General features: G+C 44.1%; 1 protein-coding gene across 1 annotated transcript in view; it reads left to right on the top strand.

Moving 5' to 3' along the window:
* Positions 1 to 2,327: 2,327 nt before the first annotated feature.
* Positions 2,328 to 19,213, top strand: part of mtap (methylthioadenosine phosphorylase) — a 29,964-nt gene continuing 13,078 nt past the window's right edge. The window contains exons 1-4 of the mRNA XM_060926658.1: positions 2,328 to 2,421; positions 3,506 to 3,592; positions 3,689 to 3,747; positions 3,830 to 3,997. Of these exons, the coding sequence (XP_060782641.1) occupies positions 2,371 to 2,421; positions 3,506 to 3,592; positions 3,689 to 3,747; positions 3,830 to 3,997 (365 nt within the window). The 5' untranslated portion in view covers positions 2,328 to 2,370. The remainder of the gene's footprint in view (positions 2,422 to 3,505; positions 3,593 to 3,688; positions 3,748 to 3,829; positions 3,998 to 19,213) is intronic.

Here is a 19,213-nt window from a genome sequence, read left to right as displayed (position 1 = left end):
CTAGCAACTACAGACCAATAGCACGAACATCTCAGATGGGGAAAACAATGGAAAGAATAATAAATAACAGGCTAATATATACAGTTGAGGCTAAAGGACTGATAGAAAATTATCAGAGTGGTTTTAGAAGAGGCAGAGGCACCATGGACCCTTTAGTATATTTAGAGGACACCATAAGAAGAGCCCATGTGAATAAGGAATCAGTTGTGGCTGTGTTTTTTGATATTGAGAAGGCGTATGACATGATGTGGAAGGAGGGCCTTTTGATTAAGTTAAATCATATGGGAGTCAAGGGACGAGTTTTCACATGGATTAAGGAATTCTTATCAGATAGAACAATAATGGTGAGGATTAACGGAGTGACAAGTGAGCGGTATCAGGTAGAAAATGGTATCCCACAAGGGAGCATTATCTGTCCTTTATTGTTTTCCATTATGATAAATGACATTTTTAAGGAAGTGGAGAATTTTGTGGATGTAGCATTGTTTGCAGATGATGGTGCTTTATGGAAAAGAGGGAGAAATGTTGAATTTGTGGTGAGTAAGATACAGCAAACAGTTGACGTAGTGAATAAATGGTCCAATAGATGGGGTTTTAGGATCTCTATTGACAAAACTAAAATAATGGTTTTCTGAAGAAAGAAAATGGTTAAGGATATAAAAGTGAATCTCTCTGCTAATGAATTGGAAAGGGTCGACTCCTTTAAATACCTGGGCTTATGGTTTGACCAAAGATTAACGTGGGCAGTGCATATACAAAAAATGATTGATAAATGCAAGAAAGTAATAAATGTAATGAGATGTCTATGCGGAGTGGAGTGGGGAGCAAGCAGACATGCTTTAAGAACAATTTATAGAGGTTTGATTAGGCCTGTGCTTGACTATGGAAGTATAATATATGGGTCTGCAGCCAAAACACTGCGGAATAAGTTGGATGTGATCCAAAATCAAGCATTAAGGTTACGCTGTGGCGCTGTTAAAACTACTCCAGTGCCAGCTATCCAGGTGGAGATGGGAGAAATGCCTCTTCATCTTAGAAGAGAACAGTTAGCCATTGTGTATTGGGCAAATTTAAAAGGTCATAATGAAAATCATATGAGTCAACCAGTCCTGAGGCAATGCCAAGAGCGTGGAAATGCCCAAGTGAGAAGTTTTGGTTGGGTGATTAATGATAAAGTTAATGAGAGAGGGTTTAGTGAATTAAAGATCAGTCCTACTGTGCCTATCCCAGCTGTTCCACCATGGGTCTTTAAAGAGAGATCCATTGACCTGGGGTTATTAGAGGAGATGCAAGAGAGTAACATGGACAAATTAAGGGTTCAGAGCGATCTTATGGAGACGTATAGAGAGGATATAACTCTATACACAGATGCCTCTAAAATGGCTGGTAAAAGAGTTGGGGTTGCTTTTGTTATCCCAAAGTTAAAAGTCAAAGTAGGAAAAAGAATCAATGATGATCTAGCGGTTTATACAGCGGAGTTGGTTGCTGTGTGGCGAGCTCTGCTATGGGTGGAAGTTAACAGGCCAAGGAAGGCAGTAATTGCTTCAGACTCCAGCTCAGCTTTGATTAGCATCGGAACGTCCCAGTCAAAATCAAGGCAGGATATTGTGTATGAAATATTACAAACTGCAAATGATCTGTTAAAGACAGGAGTTAAGAGAACTCTTGTATGGGTACCAGCTCATATAGGAGTTGTAGGGAATGAGATGGCAGATAAATGTGCTAAACAAGCAGCTGGAAATCCCAGCATAGATATTGAAGTCGCTTACAGCAAGGCAGAAATTAAAAGTATGATTAAAAACATAGTTAAAGGAAAATGGCAAACATTATGGGACAATGGCCAGACTGGGAGACAGTTTTTTTTATATCCAGAACAAAGTGGGAAAGAGCAGAAACACCAACAGAAGTAAGGAAGAGGAGGATGCTTTTTCAAGAAAGAGGTTTGGAGACACAAGATTAAATAGTTCCTTGGTGATGATAAAAAAGCATGCAGATGGAAACTGTGATTTCTGCGGCAGCCCGGAGTCTACAGAGCAGGTTATTTTGCAATGTCCTAAATACCAGGAAGAAAGACAAAGATTAATTTTACAGTTGAAAGGGAAACAATTAGTGTTAAACTTGGAGGACATTCTGCAAAGAAGTACAGGTGAAATCTGCTTCAAATATGTATTTAGTTTCTGAAGGAACACAGGTTTAATTAAATAATTTAGTTTTTTTTTAAACTCCAGTATCACCCCAGTCCAGCTGGTGGCGGTAAAGCACCATTGAAGCGAGTTGCCAACCGCCATCAAACCGGAAGAAGAAGAACAGTTTCTGTACAAGGGAGGACGTTTGACGTCATCACGCATCACTCGCACGTGAGAGCAGGAAATGCGGTGCCGGATGTTTGGAGGGAAGATGGCCGCGACGCTTCCGGTGAAGGTAAAGTTGTGCTCTTTAAAGCGTTTATTCGTGTGTGTGTGTGTGTGTAGTTTCACAGCAGGAGATTTCACTTCAGCTGTGCGGTTTAGAGTTTTATTCGCTAAAGTTTTTAAAACGAAACTCTTTACTGAAGCGCTTACTGTAAACATCCATCCATCCATTCATTCATCCATCAGACATCACTGAGCGGCGGTCAGAGCACTGACACACACACACACACACACACACACACACACACACACACATATATATATATATATATAAATAATACATGCATGCACACACACACACACACACACACACGTATATGTGCATAAACACACACAAAAACACATGAACACAGTGTTTGTGCTGTGGGAGGAAACCCGAGAACCCAGACGAAACCCACACACTCGGGCCCCATCGGCCGTGAGCTTCGAACCCAGAACCTTCTCACAGTGACGTGACAGTGATAACCACTACAGCACTGGTCTGATTGGCTGAGCGGGCAGGCGGTGTTCTGACAGCGCCGGGGTTTGGTCCAGCAATGCCGGGACTTTTCACTGTATGCATCGCTGCTTGTCTGTGTTCATCACACAATGTCTCGGTTCTGTCAGTAACTTATTCCACTGAAACCGGTACCACACTCACTGCAGGCTGTTGGTCAGTCTGTGCGTTACCATGGCAACACTCAGTGCTGTACACAGCTGTGGCTTCTTTGGGAAGTGTGTTAGTCGATGAAGAAACAATAGACAATATATTTGGCTGTATTGTGTGTGGGAGATGTCAGTGACTCCCTGCAGCTGTGCTGAACATCAGCCCGGAAGTGATTCCCGCAGGCTCGGACCCACACCCTAACCACAGCTGTGCCGATGTTCAGTGTACCCGCACTCTTGCCCTGCTGTTTTGCTTAATTAGCACACAGATTCTGAACTCATTTTGTGAGATTTTGAATTTTTTTCTTTTAAGCATTGATTTAGGGTCCTGTATTTGTTTATAATATTTTAGTAACAATTATTCTTTTTTTAATAATCTGTGTTTAATTGAGGTAAAAATCATAAATTGAGACAAAGCCAAATACTAAAATAATTGTGTGTGTGTGTAGATTGGGATCATTGGTGGTTCTGGTCTTGATGATCCTGACATTCTGGAGGGCCGAACTGAGCGCTATGTGGAGACGCCGTTTGGAAAGGTGTGTGTGTGTGTGTGTGTGTGAGAGAGAGAAAGATTTGACAATAAATAATACATTAAATAAACATTTTAATAAAACACATGGTTTGTGTAACAGCCATCCGACGCTCTGATTCTGGGCAAGATCCGAGATGTGGAGTGTGTGCTTCTTGCCAGGTAACTAACGCACAAACACACACATGCCTATGTTTTAATAAAGAATGCAGACAAAGGTGGTTTTTTTTGTGTGTGTGTGAAGGCATGGCAGGAAACACTCCATCATGCCATCTAACGTGAATTATCGTGCGAATATCTGGGCTCTGAAGGAGGAGAAGTGTACTCACATCCTCGCCACCACAGCGTGCGGCTCAATGAAAGAGGACATCAAACCAGGGGACATTGTCCTCATCGACCAGTTCATTGACAGGTGCGCACACTTTGCGCGCACACACACACACACACACACTCTTCACACACACTCTTCACACACACTCTTCACACACACTTCCTCTGCATGTTATATCAAGTCCCCTGTAAATCTGTCTGGTCTGCTCCCAAAAACCCACATCTCAATATAAATATCAGGAAATGATGATATTTAACTGAAATATCATTGAATAGTTCAAGTTCAAAGTGTTTGTCATATGCACAGTAAGGACATGTTCTCTTGCACAATAAAATTCTTAGTTTGCTGTCCACCATGAATGCCAATTATAAATAAATAGGTGGAAGAAGTAATACAAAGTAAAGGCAATATAGTGCAAAAATAAAAGCAAAGAAAAGCAAAAGCAGCAAAAAACCCAACTACCCAGTATAGTACAAAATAAAGGTAAATGTAGTGCAAAATAGGTAGTGTAATACAAAAATAAGGCAATGATCAGACATAGCAGCAGAAGGGCAGTAATGTGCAAACTATTCTTTTAAGTTCGTTTCTTAAGACACATATTTTTAAGTATGTTACCTCGCTTGTTGACAGTTTTGGCGAACACTTCCGCCTTCTTCAAAACAGTCGGACTGTTTTGAAGAAGGCGGAAGTGTTCGCCGAAACTGTCAACAAGCGAGGTAACATACTTAAAAATATGTGTCTTAAGAAACGAACTTAAAAGAATAGTTATAATTATCAGACATAATGAATTTTCACTACATAATGTGCAAACTATGTAACCAAATGTAAACAGTCAAGGACAGTTTACAGGGAGGTGGTCCATGGTTATAGACTCCTGCCAGCTGTTCAGGAGTCTGATGACGGTGGGAAAGAGAGAGCTGTTTTGTCTGACAGTCTTACATTTCACACTTCTGTACCTCCGGCTTGAGGGTAGAAGTGTGAACAGTCCGTGCTGGGGGGGGGGCAGCTCTCCTGTGGACTCTGCAGTGGTAGATGCTCTGCATCATCACTGATGTGAACACCCAGGTATTTGAAGCTTCTCTCCTTCTCCACCTCAAGCTCCCGGATGAACAACAACTTCCTCATGTCCACTATCAGCTCCTTCATCTTGTCTGTGTTGAGGATGAGGTTGTCCTCACACCATGACACCAGATTGGCCACCTACCTCCTGTAGGCTGTTTCATCACCGCCAGTGATGCATCCTATCACTACGGTGTCATCCGCGAACTTCAGGATGATGATGTCCTTGTGGGAGGCGATACAGTCGTGGGTGAACAGCGTGTAGAGGATGGGGCTGAGGACGCATCCCTGTGGGGTGCCAGTGTTTTGTGATGATGCTGGATGAAGTCCTATTACCAATCCTGACAACCTGGGGCCTGCCAGTCAGGAAGTCGAGGAGCCAGTCACAGAGGGTGGGGTGCAAACCAAGTGTGGACAGTTTATGGATGAGTTTGTGGGGGATGACCATGTTGAAGGCAGAGCTGTAGTCAACAAAGAGCATCCTGATGTAAGAGGCGGTTTAGAAATTAGAGCAGTTTTTATATGTGCCCTCTGCACTTTTTTTTTTAGGGACTAAAAGTCAGAGTCCCTCCTGTGCCAGGACCTGGTCTTCCCAGGCAGTTTTCCGTCCCAGTACTAACAAGGCCCTTAAGGTGCGTTGAGTGGTGCTGAGCTCCGCTTCTGTAGGCCTCAGTCTCTCGCCTATTGAGGTTTTTCACCCACGTGACCAAGTCATGTGAGGCTGCCATTTTGGACGTCACGGCTCGAATCGGTTTGAACGCGAGGAAGGCGACAAACGAAAAACATAAGAAAAAGGAGCGAGATGCAGAAAACACCTTCACTATCCAGCGACGTAGGGCATTTACAGGGCAAGCAGAGGGAGAGGTATTTGCAAAAATTGAGGTTAGCAGGCTTAGAGAACGACATTTACCTGCTTCCACCAGGATTGTTCACTGACAGCTAAGGTTTGTTCACATTTTCATTTACTTTTGGTCCTCAGGATAAACAAAATGTTATTAAATGTCATTGAAATAACTTCTTAGTCTGTTGAGACATGGCCCGTTAAGTTTTTCCTTTACTGTATTTACTAGTTTACTGAGCTAGCGCGCTCTGGGGCAGGCTGGCGCTAGCTCCAGGGCAGGCTGGCGCCAGCCTGCCCTGGAGCTAGTGCCAGCCTGCGCCAGCCTGCTCCGGAGCTAGCGCCAGCCTGCCCCGGAGCTAGCGCCAGCCTGCGCCAGCCTGCCCCGGAGCTAGTGCCAGCCTGCGCCAGCCTGCCCCGGAGCTAGCGCCAGCCTGCGCCAGCCTGCCCCGGAGCGCGCTAGCTCAGTAAACTAGTAAATACAGTAAAGGAAAAACTTGAGACTGAAAGGTTTTAACAGTCATCCAAATGACTGAACGTAAACGTTGCTACAGTAACATACTAGGTACTATGTTGACATTAGCTAGCTTGACGTTCAAAATGGCGGACACCGGGGCGTCACGTGACCCTGTGACGTCAGGTGAAAAACCTCAATTATGCAGCTAAGGTTACAGTGGGGGGGGCGGTCCTCTGCTAACTGTGAGAGTTTGACTCCCCACTTGCATGTGTATTGTAGTGTGCCTCGCTAGATGGCAGTAGGTACCATTTTTATGATGGTCTTTGGTATGACTCGACTGCAAGTAGAACTCGGGCTCTCCTGGTCAAGAGACGGACATGCTAACCACTACGCCAACTTGCGGTATGAAAGTAAAACCAGCAGCCATAAATTAGATAATTTTTAATGTTTGGCTGCAGATCCTTTGCATGAAGTCTGGAATGCATAGACATCCAGCAGGTTTTGAAGCATTTATCTGAATGTGAGCAGATAATTTTGCATCTCATCTGTTCAAAGGATGTTGTTCTAGAACTGCATGATGTTTTTTAAAAAGATGTTTTTGGCAAACTCTTATCTGGTCTTCCTGTTTTGAGGCTTAGCAATTCATACTGAAAGTTCACAGCAGCAGAATCCAAATGCAAATGCCACAATTGAAGTCGAGTTTCACCTATAAGACAAAAGGTTTTTAAATGCCATAAGTAAATAAGGGACTAAAACCCACTTGACCATGGAACAGCAGAGACACGAATTGTTGAATTACTTTTGGTCCCTTAAAGAGGGGGGACCACATGCAAAAAAATATTGTAATTTCTACACAGTTCACATGATTTGGATGTCTACAGGGTGTTTAAATTTTTTTTTTTAATGTTATTTGAGATGTAAATATCCCAGAAACTGCATAGTCGAGGCAAATGAAACTGAACAGGCTTAATGTTGAGCAATATAAGATTTATTCCTCAATATTTGAATGAGAAATTCAAAGGTATGTGGATTCCATGAATGATTTCAAAAATGTTCAATATGCATGCCGCCTGAGATATGGCACTCTAACACACACAATGCCTTTTCCAGTGAATGGCATTTCAAGACTTAAAAAGATAAACGTTAAACATAAAATTTTGACCTGTTTCCACATAGTGTGCTGTTAAAATTTGAGGTCAACTGAGCAAGAATTGGCAAAGTTATTAGATTGTGAAATGATATCAATTTTTTTGAAACACCCTGTGTAATGTTATACACCTGCATGTCTCAGGATGCCACCACAAAATTCATACAAAAATGTTCAAAAATGGCCCTTTTTCAGGCAGACCTCATGGCTGTCTAAATTGCCTCTTTCATATGACTTGAACCTCGGTTCGTAATGTCTGGACTAAAGGTATTCATTCTGTTGAGCAGGTTTAGTCAAGGAAATTTGTGCAGTGTCACCATGTGGGAAACATTTTACAGGAAATCTTTCATGAGAAAGGCAGAGACTTGCATGGAGTCATTTTGGACAAAAATAGAAAGATGGCCTGGTGGTCCATCAAGCTAAGAACATGCACATTCAAGTGTAAAAGTTTTGCTGCAATTTATTTTATTTAGAGATTTTTTTCATCTCAGCACGGATAGCCTTCATCCCAAGCAAGGAAAGGTCTCTGCTGTGGAGGGGAAAGGTGAATGAGAAAAATTAGACGATTAAGATAAATCTGAAATGCCAGGCCACAATGACATCATCCTGGAAATATACTTTGCTCCTTTTTCTGTATGATATTCCAGTTCCCACTTTGCATAGCTTCAATAATGATCAGCCAGCCACCTTTAATAGGATGCCGCAGGCGGAACCGTCCCTCCCGAGAGCGCGAGCACAGGAGAAGAGCACGCGCACATCCCACGAACACTCCACGCCTCTCTCACGAGTACGGGCCCGCTCTCGCGCCTGGCTAGACTATCTAGCAAGATTCCTTTGTCTAATAAGCATTTTTCCGATTATTTAAAGAATCTAGATCTAAAATAGTCTTTCTTCTTCTCACCAGTTCTAAGACAAGAAATTGAAAATGAACTCCTAGCCTTGCCACAAAATAAGTCTTATGGTCTACACTCTTGTCCCGTTGACCTACTTAAAGCCTCGTGTCTCCTTATTAGTGATCACTTAGCTTATCTAATAAACTCCTTTATTAACACTGGATCATATCCCTCTAAACTAAAATTCTCTAAAATTATTCCTGTATTCAAATCAGATGACTCTGATCCAAGTAACTATAGACCAGTTGCATTACTTTGTCTTTAATAGAATCTTTGAGAAATTGAGTTATAATTGTTTAATTGCATTTATTGATAAAAATGACCTACTCTTTGAATTTCAATACGGCTTTAGAAAAAACTTCTCAACTCGGCATGCAATATTGGATATGATGAGCTCTATACAATCGAATATTGATGATAAATCCAAAAATATCGCACAAGAGGTTATCGAAAGCCTTTGACACTGTGGACCATAGTATATTGTTAAATAAGTTATACTGCTGTGGGTTCCGTGGAATAATTTATGACTGGTTTAGATCTTATTTAAGGGGTCATCCATAATTTTCATCATCATGAGTCTACAAAGAGTAGACTTTTGAGCAACCCCCCTCCATCCCCCCAAAAGTATACATTAGTGGACAAAAAAATTATGGATCTACGTGGAATAGGAGTTCAAAATAAAACCATGTCTTGTATTACTTTTTATTAAAATCGGATGACGGGACAATACAAAGATTCACAAGAGAAGAAAAGAAGACACAAGACGGGTCCAGAAGTTTTCATAGAAAGCAGGCGATTCATTTTACAGTCCCCCCAGGATTCCGAGGGCCTTTTTTGTGATTGTTGCGGGCTAAAATGTCTGATGTTGCGGGGGTTTTTCCAAAAAATTGCGATGAAAGTTGCGGTGTTTTTTAGGTTTTTGTTGCGATTACATTGCGGGAGGAAGTGAAAGTTGCGAGAAATTGTTGCGATTTTTCTCTTTTTGTGATTTTAAAATTGAGTGATATGTTAAATATTAAGTTATTACTGAAAAACTATTGATTAAAAAACAAAGACACTGAGAAATGGTCCTATAAACAACTTTACCAATATAAAAGATTACCAGGACTACAAAAATGCAGAAAAATAGGCTTTACTTATCCAAATGCACCTGTTGGTTCAAAAGTTAAAGTGCATAGAACCTCACAGCACAACATGAAGTTACCTTAAAATATAATATAAATGCCTCAGCTTTCATGTAAGAAAAAAAAAAACTATTAATACTAGTACTGTGTACAGGCAGTCTCTCCTGAAGACTAAATTAAACAATAATTATAAACTAATAAAATAAATGGCTCAGGCTTCATAGAAGAAAAAAAAACAATTTGAACAGAATCTCACAGTATGATGCTGAAGCTGCCTAAACAATGGAAAATAAAATACCATTTTGGCAAAAATGTTGGCGTCCATTAATTTATTGTATTAAGTAAAAAAAAATAAAGTGCGCACAGTCCTTCACTGTAAACATAACACACTTTCAGTAACAGAATTTAAGCCGACATAAACACTGACTCACACATGCAGTGTTGCCAGATACTGCTGACATTTTCCAGCCCAAAATATGTTCAAAACCCGCCAAAATGCACTTGAACCCCCCCCCAACTGGGTGGTAAACCGCCCAATCTGGCAACACTGGAAGTAAGGCTTCCTCCTCTCAGATGAATGCAGGAAACAGTAAGTGTTTAAAAACTGCTCGTACTCGTTTGAAGGAGTCTTGTGAATAGCAGTATTTGTTATTCACAAATTTGTAAATGCGGTCAAAATCTGGGTCAGCCATTGTTGTATTGAAGAAAGAAAGCGTGTAGAGCTAGCTGGCAACACCGATGTGGTGCGAAATTTTTAACATGGTGGCTGCCGATTCGCACATTGACGGATCATCATTTTTTCATTTTTAAAAAGTGTACACCTGGTCATTAAGCCCCTCCCCCCCCACGTACGGTTTGTACGCTCGTGATAATGATGAAAATTATGGATGACCCCTAAGCGGTAGAACTCGAACTACATCTATTGGTTTCAGTATCTCAAATAAAAAACAAATGACTTGTGGTGTACCACAAGGTTCAGTTCTTGGACCTTTACTATTCTTACTCTATATAAATGACATCTCAAATGCCTCCAGTATCCTTAAGCTTCACCTCTTTGCTGACGATACTAACATTTTATATGCTAATAAACCTATTAAAGTACTTGAAAGTGTGGTAAATAAAGAGCTAACAAAACTTCATGAATGGTTTACAGTTAATAAGCTAACTCTTAATCTAAAAAAAAATCAATTTTGTAATTTTTTTTTTTCTCACGATCAAAGTATCTTCACCCCTCCTAGAACTGCCACCTTATTGTGGTGGAGGGGTTTGTGTGCTTGAATGATCCTAGGAGCTATGTTGTCGGGGGCATTATGCCCCTGTTAGGGTTTCCCAAGGCAGACAGGTCCTAGGTGACAGGCCAGACCAAGAGCAGTTCACCAAAAAAACCCCTATGGAGAAAAAATCCAGGACCGTGACGTCGCCCGGTAGGACGCAGCCGGGGCCCCACCCTGGAGCCAGGCCTGGGGTTGGGGCTCGTATGCGAGCGCTTGGTGGTCGGGCCTTTGCCCATGGGGCCCGGCCGGGCTCAGCTCGAAGAGGCGACGTGGGCCCGACCTCCTGTGGGTTCACCACCCACAGAGGTAGCAGTAGGGGTTTGGTGCAGTGTGGATTGGGTGGCAGTCGAAGGCAGGGGCCTCGACGACCTGATCCCCGGACACAGCGGCTGGCTGTTGGGACATGGAATGTCACTTCGCTGGGGGGGAAGGAGCCTGAGCTTGTGCGGGAGGTTGAGAGGTACCGGCTAGAGATAGTCGGGCTCACCTCCACGCACAGCTTGGGCTCTGGAACCCAGCTCCTCGAGAGGGGCTGGACTTTCCACTTCTCTGGAGTCGCCCGTGGTGAGCGGCGGCGGGCTGGTGTGGGCTTCCTTATAGCTCCCCAGCTCAGCCGCCATGTGTTGGAGTTTACCCCAGTGAACGAGAGGGTCGCCTCTCTGCGCCTTCGGATTGGGGAGAGGGCTCTTGCTGTTGTTTGTGCCTACGGGCCAAATAGCAGTATAGAGTATCCGGCCTTCTTGGAGTCCCTGGGAGAGGTACTGAGGGGTGCTCAGACTGGGGACTCCATTGTGCTACTGGGGGACTTCAATGCTCACGTGGGCGATGACAGTGACACCTGGAGGGGCGTGGTTGGGAGGAACGGCCTCCCCGATCTGAACCCGAGTGGTGTTTTGTTATTGGACTTCTGTGCTAGTCACAGTTTGTCCATAACGAACACCATGTTCGAGCATAGGGGTGTCCATAAGTGCACGTGGCACCAGGACACCTTAGGTCGGAGGTCGATGATCGACTTTGTAGTCGTGTCATCTGATCTCCGACCCTATGTCTTGGACACTCGGGTGAAGAGAGGGGCTGAGTTGTCAACTGATCACCACCTGGTGGTGAGTTGGATCCGCTGGCGGAGGAGGAAGCTGGACAGACCTGGCAGGCCCAAACGTATGGTGAGGGTCTGCTGGGAACGTCTGGCCGAGCACTCTGTTGGGGAGGTCTTTAACTCCCACCTCCGGGAGAGCTTTTCCCAGCTTCCGAGGGAGGCGGGGGACATTGAGTCTGAGTGGACCATGTTCTCTACCTCCATTGTGGACGCAGCTGTTCGGAGCTGTGGCCGCAAGGTCTCCGGTGCCTGTCGTGGCGGCAATCCCCGAACCCGGTGGTGGACACCGGAAGTAAGGGATGCCGTCAAGCTGAAGAAGGAGTCCTATCGGGCCATGTTGACCTCCGGGACTCCTGAGGCAGCCGACGGGTATCGGCAGGCCAGGCGTGCTGCAGCTCGGGCAGTTGCGGAGGCAAAAACTCGGAACTGGGAGGAGTTCGGGGAGGCCATGGAGAAGGACTATCGGTCGGCCTCGAAGAAATTCTGGCAAACCGTCCGGCGCCTCAGGAGGGGGAAGCAGTACTCTGCCAACACTGTTTACAGTGCGGGTGGGGAGCTGTTGACCTCGACTGGGGACATTGTCGGGCGGTGGAAGGAATACTTTGAGGATCTCCTCAATCCCACCGTCATGTCTTCCACTGAGGAGACTGAGGCTGATGACTCAGAGGTGGACTCGTCCATTACCCAAGCCGAAGTCACTGAGGTGGTTTGCAAGCTCCACGGTGGCAAGGCACCGGGGGTGGATGAGATCCGCCCTGAGTATCTCAAGTCTCTGGATGTTGTGGGGCTGTCTTGGTTGACACGCCTCTGCAACATCGCGTGGCGGTCGGGGACAGTGCCTCTGGAGTGGCAGACTGGGGTGGTGGTCCCTCTTTTTAAGAAAGGGGACCGGAGAGTGTGCTCCAATTATAGGGGAATCACACTTCTCAGCCTCCCAGGGAAAGTTTACTCCAGGGTACTGGAGAGGAGAATTCGACCGATAGTCGAACCTCGGATCCAGGAGGAACAATGCGGTTTTCGTCCTGGTCGCGGAACACTGGACCAGCTCTATACCCTTCATAGGGTGCTCGAGGGTTCATGGGAGTTTGCCCAACCAGTCCACATGTGCTTTGTGGATCTGGAGAAGGCATTCGACCGTGTCCCCCGTGGTATTCTGTGGGGGGTGCTTCGGGAGTATGGGGTTCGGGGCTCTTTGCTAAGGGCTGTCCGGTCCCTGTACGAACGGAGCAGGAGTCTGGTTCGCATTGCCGGCAGTAAGTCAGACCTGTTCCCAGTGCATGTTGGACTCCGTCAGGGCTGCCCTTTGTCACCGGTTCTGTTCATAATTTTTATGGACAGAATTTCTAGGCGCAGCCAGGGGCCGGAAGGAATCCTGTTTGGGAACCACAGGATTTCATCTCTGCTTTTTGCGGATGATGTTGTCCTGTTGGCTTCTTCAAACCAGGACCTTCAGCATGCACTGGGGCGGTTTGCAGTCGAGTGTGAAGCGGCTGGGATGAGAATCAGCACCTCCAAGTCCGAGGCCATGGTTCTCGACCGGAAAAGGGTGGCTTGCCCTCTCCAGGTTGGTGGAGAAGTCCTGCCTCAAGTGGAGGAGTTTAAGTATCTCGGGATCTTGTTCACGAGTGAGGGAAGGATGAAGCGTGAGATCGACAGGCGGATCGGTGCAGCCTCCGCAGTGATGCGGTCGCTTCACCGGTCCGTCGTGGTGAAGAAGGAGCTGAGCCAAAAGGTGAAGCTCTCAATTTACCGGTCGATCTACGTTCCGACTCTCACCTATGGTCATGAGCTTTGGGTAATGACAGAAAGAACAAGATCGCGGATACAAGCGGCTGAAATGAGTTTCCTTCGCAAGGTGGCTGGGCGCTCCCTTAGAGATAGGGTGAGAAGCACAGTCACTCGGGAGGAGCTCGGAGTAGAGCCGCTGCTCCTCCACATCGAGAGGAACCAGCTGAGGTGGCTCGGGCATCTTTTTCGGATGCCTCCTGGACGCCTCCCTGGGGAGGTGTTCCAGGCATGTCCCCCCGGGAGGAGGCCCCGGGGAAGACCCAGGACACGCTGGAGGGACTATGTCTCTCGGCTGGCCTGGGAACGCCTCGGTGTTCTTCCCGAGGAGCTGGCCGAGGTGTCTGGGGAAAGGGAAGTTTGGGCTTCCATGCTTAGACTGCTGCCTCCGCGACCCGGTCCTGGATAAGCGGAAGAAGACGAGACGAGACGAGACGAAAGTATCTTCAATTAATATTAAAATATTTAACACTCAAAACGAATTTGTTTCACTTGAACGTAAAAAGTATGTCAAATATTTGGGTTTAATAATCGATGACAATCTTTCTTGGAAGCCTCATATAGATTTTATTTGCAACAAAATAAGCAAGGCTGTCGGCCTTTTGGCCAAGCTTAGACATTTTATTCCACTACATACCCTTATGACGACATTATATCACTCTCTGATTCAACCTTATTTAACATATGGTCTTAGTTCTTGGGGACAGGCTCGTAAAACTCATAAATAAAAGTATTAAACCTACAAAAACGAGCTTTAAGATTAATCCACTTTGTTAATAAAGTGCCCTTCCATTGTTTTCCAAAACCAATATTCTACCAGTGAATCTTTTCTATGAATGTATTTCTAAATTAATGTACGACGTTGTTAATCAAAGTGCACCCTCAAACATTTGTAAATTATTTTCTTCTATTTCTACTATCCATTCTTATAACACTTGGTCTTCTTACTCCAAGAACTTATATACTCGGTATTCTCGTACAAATCTACAAAAGAACTCATTTTCCCGTGTTGGTGTTAGGGTATGGAACCAGATTCCAACTTCTATAAGATCTTCATCTAAATTGTTCAAAAAAAAAAGTCAGACACCACCTTTTTTCCGATTTAAGTAGATATGGATATGATGTTGACATCTCCAAACTCCTTCTTTCTACATGACTTTATTTCTATATATAATTAAGAGCTATATATATTTTTATCTTAGTTTTGACTTTAAATATTATTTAATACCATGCATGAATTATTATCAGTATGACAAGTGTATCTCTCTCTCTCTCTCTCTCTCTCTCTCTCTCTCTCTCGTATATATAAAATCAACACAGTGTTTGAAATACCTGTCTGCATTTTGCAGAATGATTTTCAAGATTGCAGAAGAAAAATTAAACAACCTGCAATTTTGCAGAATGAAAAAATCAGGCTCGGGATTCAATGGTTTTCAATTTAGCAAACTAGCGGCGCTGTAAATAAACTGAAACCTGCGCCGCGCGAACCTGATGGCGTTTTCCAGGTCAAAGTTGAGCAATATTTACGTAATACCGAAGAAAGGCAACGACAACCAAATAAGAGCAGTTACCATTTTCCGATGTGAGATTTCGTCACTTTTAATACCCGCCGGGAGGACCCGACAACTACCTCGGCAGCGTTCGGCAGTTTCCGCCATGCATCTCCCAGAATTCAGTGCGGCACAACAAACATGGCTCCCAAGAAGAGGATTGTTTCTTCGGGGCAAGAGTCCGACAAAAATGGCAAGAAAACAAGGACGATTTTGTCGTATCTCGGCAAAACCGGCAGCCAGCGTGATTCCAACAACAGTGACAAATTGCATGTCCGCGAGGGTGATGAAGATGGTCGCTGTTATAGTGATGTGTGTATATATATTTATGTAAATTGTATAGGGTTCAGTGTTCTCCACTATCTGAAGTTATAGCTCGGCGGTTGTATTGAGCGGCCGTCGCCGGGGGGTTCGCGAGGGGTGTGTCCCCCCTTGCACCAGAAAATTTTGAAATAAGAAACCCCTCAGATGCCATTTCCTGGCATCTAAGTTGCATGTTATTTATTTCACAAGTAGCTGCTTTTGTGCAAAATCTTCTGACACTGGGAGCCGACTTTACATTTATTTTGTCACTCCGTTACTGAAATGTTTATTGAATAGAATATCTTTGTTTTTAGTTGAATTCTACACAAAATTACTTTTCATTTGATGTGCAGTATGTGTTTTTTCTTTCCATCGTACTCCTCTTGGAGATCTGAGGCAATCGGAGCCACTTAACTGGCACGCACTCCTCTGTCGCCGCACTACACATGCGTAGTGACAAGTGAGCAAGCAAGCAAGCGTTAAGGGCCTCTGTTGAACCTATTGTAAAGTAAAGCGCATCAACAATCTGTGATCAGAGAATTACTGTGGCGTTTGTATTGGCGTGGTTTTTTTACTTTGAAGTAAACTTTTTTTTTTTTTTTTTTTTTTTTTTTTTTAGGCCCAATTCTAATTTCTACCCCTCCCCCTTCCCCTTGGCCCTTCCCCTTGAAACTGAGCTACAAGGGATAGGGCTTGAAATTCAACCCTTACGTATTGGGATAGCCCTTCAACGATCGCATACGTCATCGCGTACCTCCGTCAGCGTTTACGTTAGCAAAACGCGACCAAATGCGTCATTGGCTGCGACCAGCCGCTACAGTCAGAGCCAGAGGCAAAACCAGAAATCTCTGCTGGCAGGGTGTGATTTGTTAACTAACACCACTGAATGGGATATCTTTGGCGCTTTGTGCACCACATCCGACAGAATGAGGTGTCAGAACACTCATGTAAACAATAAAAGCGAGAATAACAGAACAAAACGTACGCAGTCAAGCAACCAAAAACAATACTCACTCCCAAAGCTTTTTAGCAGCAGCTTGGATTTCAGAAATCGCTGCTCATTCTCAGCTCGAAAGCGAATCAAGCGGCGTATTTCCTCTGGATAACAACTTAAAACACGTAAATAATGGAGAAAATACATTTATGACAATCTTTCGCCGCGGGAACCGCCATCTTTCTGAAATCCGCATGGCATTGTGGGAAATCACTCAAACCCCTTCGTTCGGAGTCAGCTCCAGGAAAATCTCCGTTTGGAGGGGTACAGAAGCCCTACCCCTTCCCCTACCCCTCCGCGTTAACTGGGATTGGGATACCCCTACCCCTTCACGTGAACGCGCAAAATGGAGGGGAAGGGCCAAGGGGTTGGTCCAAGGGGTGAAATGGGATTCGGCCTTTGACTGGGCGGCCAAAAATTAAGGCTCGGCGTCGCATTTATGAGTCGGTGGTAATAGCTCTTCTAGCCGTTATGACTCAGCGGGCCGCCGAGTCATTTACGATAGTGGAGAACACTGGGTTTGTATATATTGTATTGTTGAATCATGCAAAATTATACTGATATTATATCCCTTTTGAAGACAGCAACAGTATTTTACCTTTTATACTTTTGAATATTTTGTTTTCTCACACCAAGCTACACTAATACATGTTTTGTGTGCATGTTCTATTTATTTTTTTTTACTAGTGCTGTGTTGCCTGTGGTGCAGACGAGCACAAAGTAAAACAGTTGCCCTGTAAGACAAAGCTCATCGGTTCAGTTCTGTAGCTCTCAGTTCTGCCATGATTTTTTTTTTTAACCAATATTTTATTCATTTTTAAACAAACACAGAAGAGAACAAACATGACAGCAGAAGCAAGTAAAAACAACACATAGACTGAATGACATGAAAAAAACAGGCAAAAATAAACTAAAATTACATTAAAAAAATTATATATTAAAAAAATTATATTAAAAATACAGGTAGAAATAGAACAAACAATAATAGCAATACTATAACGGACCTTTCATGGAAAGTTCTAAGAGAATTTACAGTTTAGACATTATACATGGAACAGGGACTGTGCAGCCATATCAATAAAACAAAATCAACACCTGAGAAAGACCATTAGGGAGATACAGAGGTGCAAGGGGGGCGCCAATCCACATTGCAGCGGCCTCTACGTACTAAGCCCATGTTTACATTAGACCGTATCAGCGGATCATCAGATTAACATTTTTAAAACGATTAGCGTGCACACAGCAACACCAATACACGATTTGCGTGCACACAGCAACGCCAATACACGGATACGCTCGGCTCCGCAGGCATCCTGTGCTCCAAATCACTCCGCCCTGAACAGCGAGTGCCCTCTGGAGGGTGCGCACTCCGGCCCTGCGCAGCTCACACAGCGCGCGAGTGAAGTGCACGAGCAATGATTCGGGACTGAGCCGCTGTGTGTGTGATCCCAGCGCATATCACTTACCACTTGCGAGTGGAAGGATGGCAAGCCTAAAGACAATCATAACTACACAATGGGCAGTATTTGCATCAGTATTTGCAGTATTTTCATACTTTTATACTCTTTAATGAAAGGTGATACAAGGCGGAAGTCCGCGCCGTTTTTCAGCAGTCGCGTCACATGACCAACGCCAGCGAATCAGGAAGGTGGATGTCACAGTGACGTTGTTCAATGCCGACGCCAGCTAGAGCTCAGCACAGCGTATCCGCGTATTCTCAATGTTTACACAGCACCGGAGCTGACACGATCTGGATTGAATACGTGGACCCTGGCGGATTCCTGTTTCCAGGCGGTTTAATGTAAACGGACAGTGCATCCACGAAGAAAACGAGACAGATACAGTCTAATGTAAACTTGGCCTAAGTCTGCTACATCACCCGGTAGGTGGTTCAAGAAGGGAGCCCACAACTTATCAAAATAACTCTCGTTCCCCTTTAAAACTGAGCTCAGACGCTCCATTGGCAGAACTTTAAATATTTCTCCATACCACTGGTTAACAGGTGGAGGTCTGGGCTTGATCCACTGAAATAAAATGCATCTCCTAGCTAAAAGAAGTAACTTGTACAGGAGTTTTTGCTGGACACTTGACAAAGAGAGTCCCTCCCTTGAGAGATTAAGTAGAAAAAAACCAGGATCAATTTGTCTGTTCATAGCAAAAATTAAGTTGATTTCCTGTGAGACTTTTTTTTTTTTCCCAAAATTTAAATATTAAAGGGCAGCGCCAGATGCAATGTATGTAAGACCCAACCTCCCGCTTGCATTTACTACACAGGGGAGAAGTTTCAGGATAGAAAGAGTTCAAGGACTGGGGTGTGCGTTGTAATCTATGAAGGATCCTATACTAGCTCTCAGTTAGTCTATTACATAAAAAGATCTTGCCTATTGATGCTATTGCATCTGACCAAGCTTCCTCCCCAAACTGACTTGCCAAGTCCCTGTGCCATAAACCTTTAATTTTATCAATATTACATAGATTGAGGGACTGTAATTTCCTATAAAAATGGGAAATAATTTTATGTTGACATTGTAACAAAAGTAAGTCAATAGCTGAGAATATTGGCTGGGCTTCGGTGAGACCTAGGCTATAAATAAAATGTCTGACCTGGAGATAGCTGTAAAAATGTTGAGATGGAACACCAAATTTGGCCCTTATTTGTTCAAAAGACAACAGTTCATCCCTCTTGAACAAATCTCCAACAATTTTAATGCCATGATCATACCAGCACTGGAATATATTTGTATCAAGTCCTGGGGGAAAGGCCTTATTCTGAATAA

This window comes from Neoarius graeffei, chromosome 7 (genome assembly GCF_027579695.1).
Source record: "Neoarius graeffei isolate fNeoGra1 chromosome 7, fNeoGra1.pri, whole genome shotgun sequence".
NCBI classification, from domain to species: Eukaryota; Metazoa; Chordata; class Actinopteri; order Siluriformes; family Ariidae; genus Neoarius; species Neoarius graeffei.
This window is presented reverse-complemented; position numbering and strand designations above follow the sequence as displayed.